General features: G+C 32.4%; 1 protein-coding gene across 2 annotated transcripts; it reads right to left on the bottom strand.

Moving 5' to 3' along the window:
• Positions 1 to 297: 297 nt before the first annotated feature.
• Positions 298 to 13,893, bottom strand: LOC107877570 (AUGMIN subunit 8). 2 transcript variants are annotated; one of them, XM_016724241.2, is made up of 7 exons: positions 13,425 to 13,893; positions 4,810 to 6,208; positions 4,241 to 4,360; positions 3,196 to 3,312; positions 3,029 to 3,118; positions 1,997 to 2,104; positions 298 to 788 (listed from the first exon to the last, which is right to left on the bottom strand). In XM_016724241.2, exons 2-7 carry the CDS (start codon positions 6,082 to 6,084, stop codon positions 705 to 707), a joined length of 1,794 nt encoding a protein of 597 aa, XP_016579727.2. In that variant the 5' UTR covers positions 6,085 to 6,208; positions 13,425 to 13,893; the 3' UTR covers positions 298 to 704. The 2 variants fall into 2 exon arrangements, with proteins under 2 accessions (XP_016579727.2, XP_016579728.2); XM_016724242.2 differs by lacking the exon at positions 13,425 to 13,893 and adding an exon at positions 6,313 to 6,669.
• Positions 13,894 to 22,829: the final 8,936 nt, after the last annotated feature.

Raw genomic sequence — 22,829 nt, 5'->3', positions numbered from 1 at the left:
TTGATAATGGATGTCTGACCGTACTACGAGAGATAGGAGTCAAAACGAGGATATTTAGTATAATGTGAGAGTTGAATTTTGCAGAGGATAAAATGTGAGAAGTAAGACTGATATGGTTTAAATATGTGAAAATGAGATGTGTAGAGGTGTGAAAGATAGACTACAAAATATTTCAAGAGAGGTAGAAAAAGACTCAAGAAGTATTCGAGAGAGATGATTAGAAAGGATATGATGTAGTTTCACCTTCGAGAAGGTTTGTAAGTAGCAGTCCATTGTCGTGCTGTCCGTCTATACTAGTAGTTGTAGTATTTGCTTCGATAGATTTTTGTCCTTTTGTTTTCGTTATTTTTTATTGTGTCTTGTACTTCAACTAACGTATTATTTTATTGTAGTTAGTGTCCTGTTACTATCCGCTATTTCTTGCACTTCCATTACTAAGGGAATTCAAAAACAACCTCTAGAAGGTAAATTTGAACATTTTTTTCTTCCTTTGCATTTCTTTTTTCCTTGTTAATAGAGCAAAAAGTTACATTAGGATATATTTTTTGCAACATATGTAGAGAAGAAAAAGAAAAAGAATGAAACAATTCAACTTTTTTTTCCCATAATAAATTAGAAGAAAAAGAAAAAAAAAATGAACTATAAAAAAAAATTGAAAAACCTATTACTATACACACTAGCTAAAGACCATTTGGTAAAACTATCTAATTTCCAAGTATCAGCAGCTCATCATTTCTCCAAGCTTGTTTCAACTGTATAAGATGAGACCTAATGCTATATTCTTCTACCTGCAATTATTTGTCAAGTATAATCTCAATAAGTAATCGTTTTATCGGACATCGAACTTCAAAAATCAAATATATATACACTATTCCACACGTCGTGTATTGTATTTGGATGTAAGCGTTATCCAGAATGATTGGGAGTAAAGCGTCTGTAGGTGGCTTTTTAAGTCCGCTGTCAAATCCCAGGCCGGTGCACTAAGTTCTTGCTAAGTCCGGGGTCTGGGAAGGGCCGGACCACAAGGGCTTATTGTATGCAGCCTTACCCTGCATTTCTGCAGGAGGTTGTTTCAACAGCTCGAACCCGTGACCTTCTGGTAAATGCAATGAATCTGAATGAACGCAACAGGTAATTTCAGTCCTAATGACAGAACTATAACACATCACTATGTCGATAAGAAGAACGATGACAAGGGCATAAGATGGAGGAGAGTGAAGACTAAGAAGTAGCTGAGGATTTTCCATAAGGAAGGCGATAAGTGGCTTTTTAAAGTCCGCTGTCAAATCCTAGGTGGGTGTGCACTAAGTTCGTGCTAAGTGAGTGGTCCGGGGAAGGGCCGGACCACAAGGGTCTATTGTATGCAGCCTTACCCTGCAAGAGGTTATTTCAACAGCTCGAACCCGTGACCTTCTGGTAAATGCATTTTCATACTGGTCTTACGTTGTTATCATAACATGCAAGGATTGAAGAATGAATCTGAATGAAAGCAACAGGTAATTTCATCCTAACGACAGAACTAGAACATCACTATGTCGATAAGGAGAACTATGACAAGCATAAGACGGAGGAGACTGAAGACTAAGAAGTAGCTGAGGATTTTCTATAACGAAAGCGATAGGTGGCTTTTTAAAGTCCGCTGTCAAATCCTAGGCCGGTGTGCACTAAGTTCGTGCTAAGTGCGTGGTCCGGGGAAGGGCCGGACCACAAGGGTCTATTGTATGCAGCCTTACCTTGCATTTCTGCAAGAGGCTATTTCAACAGCTCGAACCCGTGACCTTCTAGTAAATGCATTTTCATACTCATCTTAATGAATCTGAATGAAAGCAACAGGTAGTTTCAGTCCTAACGACAGAACTAGAACATCACTATGTCTATAAGGAGAACTACGACAAGGGCATAAGATAGGGAGGAGAGTGAAGACTAAGTAGCAGCTGACGGTTTCCTTAATGAAGGCGATAAGATAACTTTGGGGGACCGGAAATTTTGGTCTCACCTGCATAGCTGCTGTTGAAGCCAGCAAGGCTTCAGATTCATCCAGCATGGCTCGCTCTTGAGCTGCTACATCAGCAAGTTCAGAAACCAGGCAGTTCATCCCTTCCACCTGCAAAGTGCAGACCGCGAAATTAGGGAACCGCAAACAAAAGTGACAGTACGGGCAAAATCATATACGAGTTCCTAGCAAATCAAGATATCAAGTTGAGCCTTCAGATTGTTTGACATTCAAATCTAATCAAACAGATACAAAGCAATGGACCAGGTCCCATGAATGTTTTAATACATTTCGAAAATATAAGTAAATAATCCACAAGAAATCGTGATTTTTAAAGTCACATTTTTTCATGTTCCAACTAACAGCGAATTAATCAGATCGCCAACGAATGTATCATAACCTTATGATTCCGCAATTAATGGCAGGTCTCATGACCTTTGTTTGTGCTCAAGTAGCGTCAACTCCTTTTAGTATTTCGGTTGAGGCTATCTTTCACAAGAAATACAGTCTACTTTCCAGTTGGACTTTGCCAATTACTAGTTTCCATCAGTCAGTAAAGGCCAAAGGCAATCCAGAAACCTAAGCATAAAATTATTAAGCCTAGTTCTTAGAGCATTACAGTATTCATCTATAGTTTACTTTCCCATATGCAACGTATGGTGAATAGCAAGAAGGTTTTTTTACAAAAAAAATAGCAAGAGAATTCTTTTCGAGATACATAGTTCATCCTTCAAATCGATGTTGTTTCTGAAAATCGACACTGCACAACGGGGTAAGATGAGGTTACTATCCTGACTAAATAACTTTTGAGTTGTGAAACTCGCAGTTCTGTGACTACATCTCGGTTACAGAAGACTATGTGCTAATGACTTTTCTCTATATCTCACAAAGCTAACAACTGAGGATTGTGCAAAGCCTGAGAGTAGAAGACAGGGTCATTTGGTCCGGTTCTGCAATTGCTTTTTTATGTACTTAAAAACAAAATCAATGGGAAGAGAAGGCACCAAAACGAACTAAATTAATATAAGAACTCACTCTAGACAATATAAAACGCATGGAGGATCCCATTGCCTGCATTACATCAACAGCTGAGCAAACAGCTTCCTTAACAACGTCAATATCACCCTATAAAAGAGCCAACCCAAATAAGCCTCAATGTCTCAGGAAGCTGATATCAAAGCACCTAGTATCAAGTCGCGTACCTTAGCTCGTCCAGTTATCGGAAGACGGAGAGTGCATGCTTGTAGGTCTAGTATAGCATGGGATAATGAACTGGTATGATCCCCTTCAATTGAAGCCCACTCGTCAAGGTACGTGAGCTGAACCAATCATTTCCGGAAAATCAGTTTAAACACTAAGAGCCTGTTTGGATTGGCTTATTTTAGGTGCTTTTAAGTAGTTTTATAGTGTTTGGATAAAACAAAAGAAATGTTTTTAAGCATTTGTTTTTAAGCTAAAATTGCAAAAAATAAGCCAAAAGCAACAAGTTAGAAATCATATTGTCGACTGAACAAATGAATGTGGGCTTTAACGATCAGTTACTAAATTCTCATACCCGTCTCTCCAATCCTCCCGGAGACAAATGCTATAGTTACATACCATTCTTGTGAACACTGATTTACAAACATTATTCAGAGTACACAAACAAGTCGAATCAGCATAAGGAAAAGAAACTACAAGTAGTCTGGAAGATTTAAAATTACGGCCGGACAACAAATTGGTTCTGAAGGAAAACTCAAGCTCAAAACATCTAGGTTTAAAGCTTCCACCATTATGAATTGAAGATATCTAAATTCACACATTCTTGTCAACGTCAAGTGTTTTGGGTATTATAGGTTCCAAAGGAAGATATCATATAGAACTTAAAAATTGGCGCATTCTCGTGGCTAGCAAGTGACAGCATCCTCCTTATACCTACTAGGCCAAATATGAAAAGATAGTGTTCAATGATATAACCTAACACTAGAGGAAATTTTTCATGGGATTCTACCGTGAAAGTCCTGCTTTCCATCACCGCAAACGTCAACCACAATCCAATAATTGGCCATCCTAAGTCCCTTAAACAGACAAGAAAGACAAAAGAAGTGGTCTAAACTCTAAACTAAATCTTTATTTTAAACTGGATGAGCCTACAATTAGGAAGTTGTAGAAACCTACAATCCACAGATTTTTCTGAAAAACCATACAAACTTAAAAATTATAACATTGGAGATGAAATTTGATTCATCTGTTATATAGATGCATTACCTGTTCATTTAGAACTGCGAAAAGCTTCAACCTCAGCTTCACCTGTTGGAGCGCAATTCTCTTTTTAATAACAGAAGCCCATAGGTCTGAGGTATTTATCCAGACATTGTACAATGTCTTCTGCATAGGGAGATAGTTAAACTGTTAGATAAATCAGCGTACAAGCACCAAATTGGTTATAAGCTGAGGAAGATATCACAAAGAGATATCAGTCCCATGATCCCAATCCGACCAAACATAACTAAATAATACATAAAGTAAAGAGTAGAAAGCTAATATATAGTAAGAAAATGAAAGCCCGTTCTTCTACACTATCATCGAAAGCAAGTTTAGCTTGCTACTTGCTACTTATGATCTAAAGTTCATTAGTATTGCTATTCAAAACAATGTCTGTACACGTCCCTCTTAATTAATTTTTCCTATCGTACAGCAGTTTGATGAATAATCCATGCATATAATCAAGAAAAACCAATTTAGCAGGAGAAAATGCTTCTTTTTATGATTATAAAGTATTCAATGAAATAAGTCTAAAGGTCTAGTCTGAAGCTTCACAAGGGATATGATTCAACCTCAGCCTTAACTTTCTGCGCGTGCAATGCTGCATCCGACCTGGCATTAGCATACCGCCATTGGAGATGTCTATTATACAATAGCCTCAGTTGATGAACGTCTTCAATGTGGTTAGCTGCCTTCTTCCCCTTTTTGATATCTGCAATAAAGCTGAGGACAGAAGTAGATGTTTTCGGTTGTTGTCTGGAAGGACTCGATGGTCTTATCCGAGAAGGACTTGGCCCTCTACTAGATGGCGCACTTGGGACTGATTTTGTTCGCGATGGACTAACTCCTCTAGATGCAGAGGATGATAGAACAGATGCTTTGTTCGGCGAAGGAACACGCGATCCAGGAGCTGATGCAGTCTGAGATCTAGCTACTGGATTTCCTAACACTGTTCTATCCAATGACGTCGAAGGTCTGGACTTCTGCAACGAAAGTGAATTATCATCCACTGATACTAATGACAACAAGTCACTAGCAGATTTTTGCAATGGTCTGCTGTAACCATCCAATGACAATCTCCTCAAAGAAGGCGTAACTGAACACGTATTCCCATTCTTATCACTCAGATCAATACTTCTGTTCATTGAAGTACCAGAAGGTACCTTCCTATTCACTCTACTTGGCCATCGATGCTGATCAACCAATCGAGCATTTAGACTATCAACAGGTCTAGAATTCTCTCCTTTCAATGGACTCCTCCTCCTCTCAGGCGTCCCCGCTTTTCGCGAACCAGGAGATGTTTCACCTTGTTTCACTACTACATTTGATGATGGTCTTAAAGTACGATCACATAAAGCATGAGGAGCAGGTTTTTCTCTCTTCCCAACAGGTAACGAAAACGTATCAGATTGAAATGAAACACTCAAACTCCTCATTGTTGAAGGCCATAAAGATTCAGGCAACCTATTACTATTCCCTGTTGTCATCTTTCTTGACAACAATTCTTCTGCAACAACAGATGTATCATGTACTGGCGTCGTTGATGATGATGAACTACTCGATGGCGATGAAGGCGTTGTTGGCCTTCGCCTTTCAGCCGATACAGCTCTCTTAGGCAACATAACTCTTGATATACTAGTACTAGTACTACTACTACTAGTTCCAATTCTTGTAACATTTGGTGATATACATCGTCTCGACGGAGTAGGTGACCTATACCTAGAACTAACTTCTCTAGTTCTTGGCCTTGTGGCATTTTCAACATCATTGTGCTTAATCAATGGAGCTCTTCTTGTCTCCACTGTTGTATGTTTCTTTAATGATACATCTAATTCATACACATCCATTCAAACTATTCAAGATTTTAAACCACATTGATATTCAAGAACCTCTCAACAACCCCACCTTCATTCAATCTTGATAAATTACACATCAATATGTCTATAAAGTAAGATCCTTTTGCTGTAAAATCTGCCACACACAAAACAAATATATAATTAAGCAAAAAGTGAGATAGATACTTTGAGATAAATAAAAATAAAAGAAAGAACAATAAAGGGTGATCAAAAGATTACATCTTTACAGGCAAACAGATCTGAAGAACAAGAATAACAATCAAGAAAATGCAAATTGTTGTTATATAATCATAAAGATTAATTACCAACAAAACCATATAGATCAAGGTAATGGCTAATATAATCAAGATTGAATTTTTATTATATGTTTAAAGAATGTACATTGGTAGATAGAGAAAAAAAAAATAATTTAAGAATTGTATGTTTGAAGGAGAAAAGAGGTTATTAATAACTCTTTCCCTCGAAATAGGGAAGTATAGTGGGAGATAGGGGTGGATGGTAGGATAAGAAATAGGACTAGAAATTATGCATTTAAAATAAAATAAAATAAAATACTTTTTCTTAAAGAAAAATATAATAATTATTATTTATTTTAGACGGAAAGTTTGGTAACGAATAAAGTTGCTATCATATGATCAGGAGGTCATAAGACAGGCTGGCATAGCTAAAGTCTTAAGTCCTATTATCAAAGAGGGCCATTGAGGGGTGGCTCGATTCACTCGTGGGATCCGGCCCGGGGGGAGGGGGGGGGTGTTTACCAGCACGACTCCTCTCTTATCGATTTAGAAGTTTTTCAAGTCACAGGAAATAACCTCTTGCATAAATGCAAGATAAGGCTGCGCACGATAGACGAACGTGATCAGATTTCTTTCTCGAACTCCGCGCATATAGCAGAAGCTTTAGTTCATCAAGCTGCCCCTTATTTATTACCCCCTTCATTTCTAAAAAAATAACCTAATTTGATTTGACCCGGAATTTAAAAAACAAAAAAGACTTTTGAATTATGATCTTAAATTAAAGCTATATCAATTATACCAAAATATTTTTCAATCTCGCGGTATTAAACATGCCACGTGAAAACTTGAAATTAAAGTGTTACCAGAAAAAGAAAGGGTCATTTTTTCTTAAAACAGATTAAAAAGAAAAGTATGTCATTCTCTTAAAAACGGATGGAGCATTTTAGCACCACTTTTGAAAGTAAAGTTACCCACAATCTTTGATGTTGCGTATAATAGTATAATAGACGTTTGTGATCAGATCCTTTCTCAAACTTCATGCATATAACAATAGCTTCAATTCATCGAACTGATCTTTATTTATTATTTTAGTACCACTTTTGAAAGTAAAGTTATTCACAATCTCTTTGCAGAAATACAGAATAAGACTGCGTAAAATAGACAATTATAATCAAATTCTTTCTCAAACTCTATGCATACAATAGGATCTTTAATTTATCAAACTTAGTGACGGAGCCACCTCTGCTCCAGGATGTTCATTCGAATCCCTTTCGATAAAAAATCATACTGCTTTCATACTATTTTACATGATTAAAAATATTTTTTCTGTATATATAGTAAATGTTGAACCCCTTTCGATTAATTTATACATATACTTCTGAACCTCCTTAATGAAAATTCTGACTTCACCTATCGAACTTACATTTATTTATTATTTTAGTACCACTTTTGAAAGTAAAGTTACCCACAATCTTTAATGATTATTTTTTTTCTCTTTTTTTTCTTGTCATTCCTAACTTTTTTTTTTTTTTTTTTTGCTTTTTTTTGACCCTCACTCCAACAACTCTTTTATCCCTTTCACGGGAGTGCCATGGGTCTGCCAAGCTGTATATATAAGTAGCAGATAGTCACAGCCAATCTGTCTTGTTCCTTCTTACCCACACCCACACCCCCAACTCCTTTTCATGAAAGGGAATTCAAACTAAACTTATACTTACTACTCTAAGCTAACTATACACCTAAGTTGTGTCTGATCTTCGTTTTCGATGTCGCATTCGTGTTGAATTTCTCAAAAATACATTAGGTTTGGTGAATGCGATATGCATTTGCTTACATTTTTAAAGAGTCCGAGCAACGTAGTTGTTCGCCTAAGTGTCCGCAGTGGTGGAATCAGAATTTTTATTAAAGGGGCTTAGATTTTTAAAGAATTTGAACAAATTGCTAATTCACCTAGTGTCTGCAGTGACGGAACCAGAATTTTCATTAAAAGGCTTAGATTTTTAAAGAGTCCAAACAAATTGCTAATTCACCTAGTGTCTGCAGTGGCGGAGTCAAAATTTTCATTGAAAGAGTTCAGAAGAAAACATACGAACTAAACTTATACTTACTCTAAGCTAACTATACACTTAAGTTGTGTCTGGTCTTCGTTTTCGATGTCGCATCCGTGTTGAATTTCTCGAAAATATACTAAGTTTGGCGAATGTAATACGCATTCGCTTGCATTTTTAAAGAGTCCGAGCAGCATAGTTGTTCGCCTAAGTGTCCGCAGTGGCGGAGTCAAAATTTTCATTAAAGTTGCTAATTCACCTAGTGTCTACAGTGGCGGGGTTAAAATTTTCATTGAGGGGGTTCAGAAGAAGACATGCGAACTAAACTTATACTTACTCTAAGCTAACTAGTTATATACACCAAGTTTTCCTTTTCTTTTCACCTATAAGTTGGGCGGACACTTTACTTTCGATATCGTATTCGTGTTGGAACCCTAAAAAATATAATAGGTTTGGAGAATCTGATGCGCATCTGCTTACCTTTTTAAAGAGTCCGAGCAACATAGTTGTTCGCCTAGTGTCCGCAGTAGCAGAATTAGAATTTTTATTAAGAGGCTTAGATTTTTAAGAGTTTTTCACCTAGTGTCCGCAGTGAAAGAGCAAGAAATTTCATTAAGGGAATTTAGAAGTAAAAATACGAACCAGACGAAAAGGGTTTAACACTCACTGTATATACATAGAAAAATATTTTAATCATGTAAAAACAATTTAATTTTTCGTCGAGTAGGGTTTGAACGAACTTAAGTTGTACCTACTCTTTATTTTCGATGTAACATATGTGTTGAATTCCTCAAGAATGCATTAGGTTTGAAGAATCCGACAGGCATCCCGCTTACATTTTTAAGGAGTTCGAGCAACATAGCTTTTCAGCTAGTATTTGTATTCTTATTGAGAAGGGGAGTGCTGAAGTAATTGATAAAGTTGTTGTCATGTGACCAAGAGGTCACGGGTTTGAGTCTTGGAAACAGCCACTAACAGAAATGAAAGTTAAGACTGTGTACAATAGATCCTTATAGTCGGACTCTACACATTGCGGGAGCTTAAGTGCATCGGACTGTCCTTTGTTCGTATTTTTATCGGAGCAAATGTCGCATCCATGTTGGATTCCTCAAAATTACACTGGATTTGAGGAATCCGACACGCATCCGCTTATATTTTTAAAGAATTCGAGTAACATAGTGTTTCACCTAGTATCAGTATCCTTATTGGAGCAAATTAAATCCTGATTCGTATTGAACAATTCTACATGGGACATAAAACCCGTCCTACCAAAAAATATTTCATGTCTAAAACTCGAACTCAAACTTCGAATTCTAATTTAGAATGAAGATATACTTTATCACACGCTATTATATTAGTATATACTAATTGGTGAAACAATTAGTCATCATTGTGATTAATTAGGTCTTTTTTTAATCAACAAGCAAATAAGAATTCAATCATTTTATGTTTTTGCAAGATTAATTGCATTTTTGGTGCATGACTAAATAATTAGGAGAATGATTTAAAATTATGAAACAAAATTTGTTTGTTTCCCAATTATATTTATAAAAAAAGAAAAAAAAAATTAAGGAAGCATATAATTAAATATATTTTTGTTATGGGGGCGGAAATGGAGGACCACGTGCAAGTAGGATCATTGTCCATCCCCATGAACTCACATAATTATCATAAATGCGCTAAAATAAAAAAACTAAAGTTAATGGTAAAAAAAATAAAAATTCAAATTATTTTTTTCTCAAATTTTATATTTAAATTATTCATTATTCTATTTACTGCATAAACTATAACTTCACTTTTTTCATGAATTTCATGTCTAAACTATGGCTCTCTTTATATTAAAATAATTTTTTTCCTAAGTTTCATACCTCGATTATAATCAGTGACGAGGTCAGAAACTTAACGAAGGATGTACAAATCTTATTCTCGATTATGTTAGAAGTGTGTAAAATTAAATATACATTCATTATGATTAATATTTAATCTCTATTAACCACATAATTTTCCAACAAAAGATGTGCATCTGATCATCCTTTATTAAAGATGGCTCCGCCCCTGATTATAACTCCCTTTGAATTAAAACACACACTTTTCCACGAGTTGCATACCTTAACTATGACTTCCTTCGTATTAATCTGCCGTTTGATCATAGATTTTCAAATATATTTGGCAAGTCATTTTTGGGTTGGGTGAAGTTTAACAAACTGTGACGTTGAGTTGGTCTACACGCGCATGCGGTCGATTAGGAACAAATATTTGACTAACTCAACATTGAAGTACATTTTAATACAAACAGAGTGATAGATTAAATAGATAAAGAAAATAATAAATAGTTAAAATATTAAACTCACGATAAAATAATAGCATTTTTTGACTATTTATTTATGAAAAAAAAAAGACAGTCCGATGCATTAAGGTTCTCATACGTGAATCTATTATACACAATATTTTGTAATTTTAACGAAAATTATTTTCACGATTTTAATTCGTAACCTATTAATCACGTAACAACAACGCTCAAGACTCCCAAGACTTTATAAAGTCTCGACAAATAAACAATACATTATTCATTTGCACTAACAAGACTAAACATCGATAAAAGGAAAGATCCAAAAAATAAATATTTTCTTGTTGACTATTTTCTCTTGTTTAGTGAATTTTTAGTAACAAATACCAATGAAATAATGAGAATATATTGAAATCACAAGCAAAAAATAAAAAATAAAAAATAGAATCTATTAATGTGAAGTGACAGAATCTGTTCCTAATTTTGTAAACATCTTACATTATTCATGTTATAGTCTCCATAAAGAAGGTTCAGAAAATTTAAAATTTTTTCTCTACAAATAAATTTAAGACAAAGTAAATTTTCAAATATAATGACAAAAATAAGATTCTTTTATTTAATATTATTATATGAAATTTAAATTCATCTACATTGGATTCCAAAAAAGGATATTAAAAATTTGAAGTTTTTGTACTTAAAACTTGAAGGAAAAAACTAGCAAAACATAGAAAGGGATTTAATTTGAATATAGAAAAAAAAAACAAATTTAAATCACAAATTCCAATTTTCCTCATAAAATAAAAATTTCAATCGGATTGTGCGTATAATGAGAGCTTTAGTGCACAAAACTGCACTTTAGACTCACAATACTAATATACTAAAAAAAGGCGTCAAATATTAACAAATGTAAAAAATACATCTAAAATATTTTAACTTTTTGAATTTCATGTTTGAATTATTAGATATATGAGTCTCTTACCTAAACTAAGATCAATTTTTTTATCAAAAACACATAAACTACGTCACTCGTTCACTTTTCCGACCTAAAATATCTCCATCACTCAGATAAGTAATAATTGATGTGGGTTTTTGATAAATAATGAACAACCATTCAATTAGGAAATTCGCACACCTAATAGTTCAGATATAAAATTTCTTTTTTTTAAAAAAAGAAACAGAATATGTAAGTGTATTTTTGAAAATCAACTCAAAACTAATCAAATTGTAATTTTATCTATTCAAAAAAATACTTCATTATTAAGGATTAACAGCAACAACAACATACTCAGTGTGTTCTCACCTAGTGGGGGGTCTGAGAGCATACGCAATTCATACCGCTGTCTTAGATGAAGTAGAGAGGCTATTTTTTTATAGACCCCGGCTCGAGACAGATAACAAATATAACATAACATAAAAACAAACAACAAACAAGATGTGACACACCGCTAGATAATAAAGAAAACAAGATACCCACGAAGTAATAACATAAATTTGCTATATGAAATCATACACATCACCAAAACACCGTGAGCAAGACACTACAAACACCAATACAAACAGAGCACGCTTTCCTACTATTACGAACGTACTTCTACCTACTAGCCCTCTACCCTAATCTGCGTCCTCTAAATCTTTCTATCGAGAGTCAGATCCTCCGTAAGCTGTAACTGTCATGCCTAATCACCTCCCTCCAATATTTCTTCGGCCTACCTCTACCCCATCTAAAACCATCCATAGTCAGCTTCTCACACCTCCGAACTAAAACATTTGTGTCCCTCCTCGTTAGGGGTGTGCATCGGTCAGTTCGGTTCAATTTTATGTGTTATTGGTTCGGTTTATCGGTTTTCGATTTTTAAATATGCAATACCAATAACCAACCAATAAGATATTCTCTTATCGGTTTTTCGTGCTTAACAGTTCAATTTTCGATTTAATCAATAAGAAAATACTCATAAAATAAAAATAGTAACAACTAAAATAAAAAAATGAAATTTTAGTGCCGCCAAAATCATACGCAATGCGTTTTAGTTTACAAGAATCTTCAAACTTGAACTGAATGTTAGTTCGGAAAAAAAAACTGAATCCTTATTGTTGGAAGCTACTAAATGCTTCAATCTTTCTAATACGACAATACCCGAATTTTGTATTGTGTCTTTGTTGCCTTGAATAGGTTAATACTTTGCGAATATCTGAATTATGAATAAGTAGTAGTGTGTGTGTATATATATATATTAGTACTATAAATATTTATATATAACACAGATAGAAGTAAAATAATAACTTAGTGTATTCTTATTGGGTTATCGGTTTAACCGATAAACCAATAAGCTCAAACCAAACTGAACCGTACCTAATAAATTTTTTTATAAAACCAATAAAAAACCGTTATCAATAACCCACTAACAATTGTATCGGTTGGTCGGTTTTTGCACACTCCTACTCCTCGTCACATACCTGAACCAACACAACCTCACTTCTCGCATCTTATCCTCAATCGAAACCACTCTCATCTTCTCCCGAATAATTTCATTCCTAACCCTATCTATTTCGATAAGAATAGAACATAAATTAAAAATTCACAAGTGGTAGAAATCTAACCTTAATCAGCAATTAAACTGATAATTAAATTATAGTCGCCGGACGAATAATCAACATTAATTTATTATTTTTGAACATTAACTTCAAAACGAATCAAAATTGTAAATTTTTAATTTTCAATACATGATCAAAAAATCAAATTGTAAGTCATAAAAAACTAACCTTTAATCTGCAATTAATCAACCAATCAATCAATCAACTGCCGTTAATTTTCCCGCCAAAAACAATTGACTTAACCGTCCAGTTGATCCTTAATCAGCAATTAATTAATCGAAGAATCGACGTTGAATTTCCGGCGAAGAAGACGGTGAATAAATAAATTAACCGTATGATATTAATTATTTATCAATATCAATACGGAATTTAAATATATATCACGTGAATATTTGATATATATACATATATATTGTGTGTATCTATAGGTTTGAGGGGGTAGGGGGCGGGGGAGGGGGGGTTGATGGCCGTTGGGGAAGAGAAGGAAAAGTAAAAGAAGAAGACTAGGAAGGAAGAAGAAGTTTGGTTTTTTGGCGCCACCCAACTTTGATTTATTATTCCCTCTCTTGCCATCCTTTTCTTTTTTTTTTTCCAACTTTTGTTCACCTTAATCAGAGGCGAACTCAGGATTTAGGCCATGGTTGTTTCAAAAGTGCGAGCACATATATTGACACAAAAATTTTAAGGTTACGTTGTTGTTTTCAACAAATTTTTTACGGTGATAGAAATAAATTGTAATCATAATTAAAAATAAACAACAATTTTGTTGATAAATGACGTGGATATAAATCTGTTCCTTCCTTGATTCTTCTCTCTTGATTTTCTCCTTAATTCGAGGGCTGTCAGTAGCGTATATCTTGAATATAGAAAGATTTGGATATGAATTTTTCCGTAATTCGAGGGTCGTTAGTGGCGTATTTCTCGAACATAGAAATATTTAAATTTCTCCGTAATTCGAGGGCCATTAGTGGTGTATTTCTCGAACATAGGAATATTTGGATTTCTCCGTAATTCGAGCGCCGTTAGTGGCGTATTTCTCAAACATAAAAATATTCGGATTTGATCTCCAGGAGGATTTGTCAATCTTTTTGATTTATTTGATTAATCAAGAAGAGAGAGTTTTGATCCCTTTGACCTTTGAGATATTCGAGATTTATGAATATCTCATTAACTTGTGGGATATTTGAGATTTTGGAGATGCCCTTAAAAGGATATTTGACCCTTTATATAGGCGTAATTTAGGATTTAGGTAGAGTAACCACCAAGCTAGAGTTAGGGTAAAGTCGTCCTCAAGGACTCTAACCAAAATTGAACTCTTTTTGTAGAGTCCACAAAATTTCAATGTCTATAGTTGTGTCTGAAAATCAAAGCACTCAATGTCTACAGTTGTGTATGAAAATCAAAGCACTCGTCTACTTTTTGGGTTTCAAGGGTTTTTTTTACATCCTATATCAATTTTAATATATTTCTTAGATAATTATGTCTATTTTAATATATTTCTTAGATAATTATGCCTAATCCACTCTTGACTTCAACTAATTTCACTCGAAGTAACAAGTACCTCAATCAGTGGCGGATTCAAAACTTAAGGATCATGGATGTTTGAAAGGTTAAAACATGCATATTGACACCTAAGTGTTAAGGTTGCGTCTGGAAATCAAAGCACTTGTCCATCTTTTTTTTTTCAAGGGTGTTTTTTTTTTTTTCGACATTCTATACTAATTTTTATACATTTTTATATAATTATGCCTAATCCACTTTTGACCTCAACTAATTTCACTCGAAGTAACATGTATCAGGTACCTCAATCAGTGGTGGATTCAATTTAAGGGTCTTAGAGGTTCAGAAGGTTCGAACACACATATTGACACCTTAAACATTAAGTTTCCTTTGAAAATCAAAGTACTCATCTATCTTTTTGAGACTTTTGTGCAATTCAATCAATGACGAATCAAGGATTTGGGAGTCGTAGATGCTCAGAAGGTTCGAAAACACATCTTGACACCCACAATTTTAAACTTCCTCTGAAAATCAAAGCACTCATCTAGCTTTTTTGAGACTTTCGTGCAATTCAATCAGTGACGAATCAAGTATTTAGGAGTCGTGGATGCTCAGAAGGTTCGAACATACATATTGACACCCTAAACATTAAGTTCCCTCTGAAAATCAAAACACTCATCTATCTTTTTGGAACTTTTGTGCACCTCAATCAGTGACGAATTAAGGATTTGGGAGTCGTGGATGCTCGGAAGGTTCGAACACATATATTGACACCCTAAAGGTTAAGTTTCCTCTGAAAATCAAAGCACTCATCTATCTTTTTTATTTAAAGGCTTTTTTTTTTCTTTTACATTCTATATCAATTTTTATACATTTCTTATATAATTAGACATAATCTGCATCGGATTTAATGATTGTCGGAGCACCACAAATGAGCACATAGGTCCGCCTCCGACCTCAACTAATTTCACGGGAAGGAATAGGTATCGGGTACCAGGTAACTCTGTCCGTAACTCTATTCACCAAGGCTAGACAAATAGAAAAATAACCTTATAGTTTTTGTCTCCGCTCAAATTTGAATCGAAAACCTCAAGGTTCTTAACCTACTTCATTGACTAGACTGCATCTTTAAGCGTGTCGCTCTTTTTTTAGTCCGTCCACAAAAAATTGTTACATTAATATAATTAAAAATAATTAAATTATATCATTTCCTTTTTACCTTTATATAAGAATTATTTTAGATCATATTTTTTAAAAGTTTCTAAATATTGCGTCAAGTTAAACGATGACACAAACTTTGAATTGTTTTTTAAATATCATATTTAAATTTCAAATCAAAATCCCTCTCTTTCTTTTACCATCATTTTCGGAAATTTCGTGATTTGATGTTTATCGGTTAATTTGGTTTGATTTTATATATTGTTAATTTAATTTATTGATTTTAATTTATAAACATGCTAAATTAATAAGATATTTCATCATTTGATTTTAATTAAATAAGTAAATATGTTTTAAATTTTTTCTTAACGATTTACTTTAATTAACTGATAAGTAAATACTCTTCTATTTTTTTTTATTCACAAAATTTAAAACTATAATCTAAGATCTCTGATTAAGAATAAGGGGATTCTAATATTTCCGTCATAATCCATGTTGGTATAAACTATCCTAAAACTCGAACCAAATAATCGCAGAAGGATTATTCAAAACGTACTAGGTGTTGAACCCCTTTCGATTAAATTTTCTCTGAATATGAAATCCCCTTCGTTGAAATTCTGGCTCCGCCTCTGGTTGTTTACCATCCGAGTAAACTCTTCTATGCCAATGCAATCACTAAGTTAATAGCTAATTACTAATTAATTCAAATTCTCACTTTAATTTTTTATTAACTATCATAATGTTATATTATATAATATAAATAATTTAATGAGATTTTATTGAGTACCATCCAAATTAAAGGAGAAGAAAATCGTTATCATCACATTACATCATTTAAAGGATCTAAAATTAATCAAGTTGAGTTTGTCAACTAATTAAGACATAGAAACATATAATATTTTAAATCCATTTTTATGCATATTTTATTCTTACTTTGTCCAAGTCTTCTTCAACTTTTTTTTATAAGAAATATTTATTATTTATAAGATACTATTAAAATCAATAAGCTATCAACGTCAATGAGAATTACATGACTCATAAAGCAATTATATTCAATATAATATTTAATTCTACACATGATATGTGCCTTCACTCAAGCGATGATACAGAAGAAGAACGAAATGAAGTGAGAGGTTGAGGGAGGGATAAGAGTCGAGTCAATCGGCTCGACGATCTAGAGAAGCAAAATAAAATCGAGACGGTCGAAAAAAGAAGCAACACTATAAATACAATGACTGATCATCATCGATAAAAAGAAGAATCTTTTTAAATCATTCGTGTCAACAGGATGCATCCGAAAACGTCAGAATTGAATATGACATAATTTTCCTGATATAAAATGACGATTCCTTCAAAAAAAATTCTAGAGAATTATATAGATAAATATTTTTAGAATGATAATGAACAGTGATGTTCATGATAAAGCGCGCGACGAGCAAAAAATTGTCAAACATTTTGGTTGACAAACTTTGAAAAACGGAATGACATTTTAGGTGAATTTCATGGCGAAACAGAAAGAAAAAAAATTAAAAGACTTTATAAAGATCATAACTCAAATTAAAAAAAAAAAAAAAAAAAAAAAAAAACATCGCTATCCTTCAGGTCAAATATATAAAAAACTTGATCTTGATTCGATAATATTCTTATTTTATATACTATATACTTTGATTCAATAATATTCTTATTTTATATACTATGAATATATAGTTGAATTTTTCAACTAATGTTTTCACCAAAAATTATATTTATTTATTTTTTCTTTTTTTTTGGTGGTTGTTGATAGGGCTAGATGTCATTTTAATGAAAGTAGATAGCTTTAAACTTTTCCATGCGTGTACGAAACAAAATAAATCAAGAACCTTCTAATTTATACCATGGGAAAATAACAATTTTAATTCCTAAGTTATTAATTAATTTTTATTTTTGATTTTTGTGATGTATACTTCATATTTAATTTTTAATTAATTAAATTGTGTGTGTGTTGTCACTTCATGCAAAAAAATATGTCACTATTTACAGATTTACGTTATCGTCCAATATGAAATAACGTTGCAAATTAAACAAATATACATGAATAGCTATGTTGGTGAAATAATTAATAATTATGATAAATTTATAATGAATTTGGTGATGTTGTTGCAATCGCTTTTTTTTTTTTTTATATATATATTTTTTTGTTTTGGCTTTTCCTTTTTTGGTAGGGAATTAAAATGGGGAGCAAGTACGTGGAAGGTAAATTATGATTAGTCATGTGTTGATGATTTTACATCATTTTAACTTAATAAATAAATTAATTAAATAAAAGGACCACTTGCTTTTAGTTTATGAAAATGATATAATTGATCATGATGAGTTCATATCACGGGGAGCTCAACATTTTTTTTAAAAAAAAATTAATCAATATTTAGTCTATCATATATATATATATATATATTGCACTTTAGAATTGGGAAAAGATATTTTTTTTTTTTGGGTTTCCCGTTCCGTGTCTGGTACTTGCATTGGAGTTTGACTAATTCGGATTCGCACTGGATAGGGCTCCATTCGGAGGATAGCGCTCTCTATCAAGAATTTTTTCATACCCCGATTCGAAACAGAGACCTCTAATTAAGGGAGGAGCAGCTCCATCCACTACACCACATTCGTTGGTGGTTGGAAAAGGATGGGTATATATATGAAAATAAATACAAAAGCAACGAGGCGTGTGATGGGAGAGATAATCTTATCTTTCACTTTTAATTAAATGTCTGGGATACAAATTCTAAAAAAAATAAAAAGGCTCAGTACGTAAGTAGCGGATATATATATATATATATATATATGTATATATATGACAATTGATACAAAACCAACAAGGCGTGTGGTGGGAGGGATAATCTCATCTTTCACTTTTAATTAGATGTCTGAGATATGAATTCTAAAAAAAAAAAAAAAAGTTTAGTAAGTAGCAGTTGTATTGTACCTGTTGTATAATTAGGGATTTATTACGGAACGTTGAATAGTAAACGAAATGATTGTCCAATTGAAAGATTATATGTCGTGATTAATATATGAGTTTTTTCGATTATTTGTTTGCGTTCATCATATGTTTACTGAATTTCGTGATATACACTCAAATAGATGTTTCTAGAAACTCCTAAATCTTTCGATAAATTAATTTCTGAAAATGTTAAGTATTGATTTTCAACATTTACAAATATTGAAAATATTATTTATGACCAAATGGAGAATATTTAAAGTCGAAAAAGATTAATAAATATTTTTATACCCTATGATTTATGGAGTGAGAAAGATATGTAGAGTAATGGAGTTAGCCTTTAGCATCAAATATAAATTAGGAGTAATTATTTTGTCCTTCAACTTTAATTTCTTTTTGGTGCATTTATTAATTAATCAATTATAAGTTGTAACCTCAAAGTAAAAAATGCAAATTAAAGCATTCAAATAATAGTAATTGCAACTTGGTTTGGTGTCATTATAGTAGGCATTTCTTGTTGAGTTATTAATTTTAATTTTAATGAAACATTTGAGTAGATCTAACAAACAAAAATATTGGGAAATTATGTAGCCTTAATTTCTAATTTTAATAATTAATACAACAACCTAGGCTAAAAGTGTGTTTAATTTTAAATTTTCTTAGTTTTTGATTAACAACAATAACATATACGGTGTGTTCTTACAAGTGAGATTTGGGGAAAATAATGTGTACGCAGGTTTGTCCATGTCTCGAGAAGATAGATATGCTTTTCAGATATATCTTTGGCTCAAGTAAAACATCTTAAAAATCATATATGTAAAACAAGTATAACATTAAAAAATTAGCGTTGAAAATAATGGAGAATTGAACAGTAAATAAATAAATAAATAATATGATAATTGAAACAAAAAAAATACTAATATCGAAGAATAAGATAGTAAGAGAATAACAGAATAATACAGATAAGGAACTAGATAGCACTCGACTACTTATATTAATCTCCTACCCTAATCTCGAACTTCAAATCTTCCTATCTAGAATTGTGTCTTCGATCAGTTGTAATATGTCATGACCTCTCTAAAAAGATATTATATAACACATTCTTTAAAATAATTTTTCAATTTTTGATAAATTATAGAAAAAATGCTCTATTATCATCTTGAACTATACGCGAAAAGGCTGAGACACCCGAACTTTAGCCCTCGTATTAATTTAAATCGTATTTTTGATTTATTAAATATCACAACAACTAAGTTAAAAAAAATATTTCATTCATAATTATTTTGCAATAGTTGATGTCAAGCGCCACAAGCAAATGAAAAAACAAAAGTGTTTTAAAGTTAAAACTTTGTCTTGCTTTAAGGTTACATTCATTTCTATTTTGACCCCATTTTTTGTCCTAACATCTTTTCAATTTGTTAATCAATTATTTTCTCCATCTCATTTTATGTGGTATATTTTAACTGTATATAAAATTTAATAAAGAAAACTATTTTCATCCTGAACTATATACGAAATTGTTGATACACACACAAATTTTAGAAATATTCTATTACCCCCTCGACTAATTAAAATCGCATTTTTGACAACTTTAGTGCCTACGCGACATATAAGTGAGCCTACGTGGACCTTCACTGTGTTGATTCACTGATGTGCCACGTATGTGCCACATAAGCACTAAGATTGCCAAAAATACGATTTTAATTAGTTCAGGGATAATAAGAATCTCCTAAAGTTCGGATGTGCCTCAGCAATTTCGTGTATAGTTAAGGGTGGGAACAAAGCCTTTTCCATTTAAGAAATAAGAAAAAACTTGGTAATATTTACCAATTTTTTTATTAAAAAATACTTCCTCCGTTTAAAAAAGAATGACCTACTTTTCTTTTTAGTCCGTTTAAAGAAAATGACCCTTTCCTTTTTTTGGCAATACTTTAATCTCAACTTTCCACATAGCATATTTAAGACCACAAAATTAACGAAAATTTTGATACATTTGATACAATTTTAAATTAAGGCCACGAGATTCAAAAGTTTCTTTATTTTTTTAAACTCCGTGTTAAGTCAAAGTAGGTGACGTTCTTTATTGAAACGGAGGGTGTATACTATTATTATCTTTAATTAAGTGAGACCTTATAAGTGAAACTAATAAGAATAAAAGTGAAATTATGTCTCTAAATAGTTATCAAATAAGAAAATGTGACATTCTTTTTTAGGCGGACCAAAAAGAAAATAGCGAGACATAAAATAAGACGGATGGAGTACTTATTTATTCACTAGTAGTTAGTCTAAAGAGCACTTGCCTCCGGTCTTACTGTGATTGTTGGCACAGAGTTAGTCGGGATTTTTTCTTTGAATCCTGTTATGATCGGGAACTCGACGAAAGAACTTAACAATCGGGATTGTCCTTTTTCACTCACGCAATATTGTTGAATGAGACTTCGGGGTCCAAGGTTCAAAGTGGATAATAAGCACGGTTCATTGTGGGGTAAACGAAAATCCGACTCTACAAATCCGAGAAAAGACTACATAGCAATAGTAGGGGCATTAAGATCGAAGCTTTTTGTAGTGCTAGCATGAATGCAAGTGAATGAATCTCATTTCCATATGAATATATATTTAACCCATTTTTTTTAAAGAAAACTATTCTACAAAATAGATCAAAATGACTTTTTCAAATTTAAACCTCTTTTTTCAAAATAAGAAATAAAAATAAATGATGTTTTGTTCTCTCTCTTTTTTTAAGAAAAAGTGAAAGTTTTGTAGGGATAAAAAATAATTTCTCTTATAACAATGCGAGTAAGATTAAACCCAAAGTATTATAGACAATAAAATTATCCAACGTTGAGACATCTGATTAAGAAAGTGAAATATTGTGCTTGAATAACATATAAAGAAATCATTGAAATATAATATTGAAAGAGATGCTTCAATAAAATATTAACATGATTTCAATTTTTTTAAAACGTTATTTTTAAATTCAACTTTTTGTTAAAGTTTATCTCTATTTTATGTGTATATATTTGCATATGCATTTGTATGAAAACAACAAATAAGCAAAAATGTCAACCACAAATATATAGTGATATTTTATAAATTTTGACAGAATATTAATAAAAAATTCCCAATATCTTCTCACATAGACAAAAGGTTTCTTTTAAAAAAAAATATATCTCAATAGAAATTAGTCATTTTCATATATAACATATATTAAGAACATTCTTCTTAAAACAACATGAACATTGTCCTTATGACCAACTTTGCTACGACACATTCCAATTTTATAGGGTTCGATTACCCCTCTAAACTGAATTTTAACGTATTTCTGTCAACCTTTTTAGCTGACGTGACACATTTTGTCAACCTTTTTAACTGATGTGATACCTTTGATGTAGACTCCATTTTATGTAAAAAAAAAAAAGGTGCCACGCCAGCACAAGAGGGCGGCAAAAATACGCTGAAATTGAGTTCAGGAGTAATAGAATCACTATGAAGTTAGCATGTGTCGTAACAACTTTGACTATAATTCAAGAGGGTACTGAATGTTTATCTCTATATTCACATTAATAATTACTTGCCAATTTATTTTGTTCTTTTGCCAAAAAAAGGTTATATTGTTTGGTATTTAATTACAACATGTTATGACTAAGACATATCACATGTAATACAACTTTCATATGATGAAGTGGGGTTTTTGTCTCAATCAATTTATTGACCAAATATATATTTTCTCTAATAAATTCATTTTATCACATATTTCTAATTATAGACTTATGGTTAAAAAGCACATTCCAAAGAAATTAGTCTATAATCATGATAATTAAAGTCTAAACTTACATCTTGCCCATTGTTAATGATCACATAGGCTTATATTGCAAAATGTAGTTGTATTTTGGGAAATAACATAAACATACACTTTAACTTACCATATTTATACAAAT

The sequence above is a fragment of the Capsicum annuum genome, chromosome 7 (assembly GCF_002878395.1).
Source record: "Capsicum annuum cultivar UCD-10X-F1 chromosome 7, UCD10Xv1.1, whole genome shotgun sequence".
NCBI lineage: Eukaryota > Viridiplantae > Streptophyta > Magnoliopsida > Solanales > Solanaceae > Capsicum > Capsicum annuum.
This window is presented reverse-complemented; position numbering and strand designations above follow the sequence as displayed.

What these genes read in the sequence shown, in the direction of transcription:
- LOC107877570 (XM_016724241.2), bottom strand. Translation starts at nt 6,084, where the DNA reads ATGGATGTGTATGAATTAGATGTATCATTAAAGAAACATACAACAGTG. An exon ending in CGCAGAAAGTTAAGGCTGAG is followed by an intron (nt 4,361 to 4,809) that starts GTTGAATCATAT and finishes CTCCCTATGCAG; the next exon opens with AAGACATTGTACAATGTCTG. An exon ending in TGCGTTTTATATTGTCTAGA is followed by an intron (nt 2,105 to 3,028) that starts GTGAGTTCTTAT and finishes TGCACTTTGCAG; the next exon opens with GTGGAAGGGATGAACTGCCT.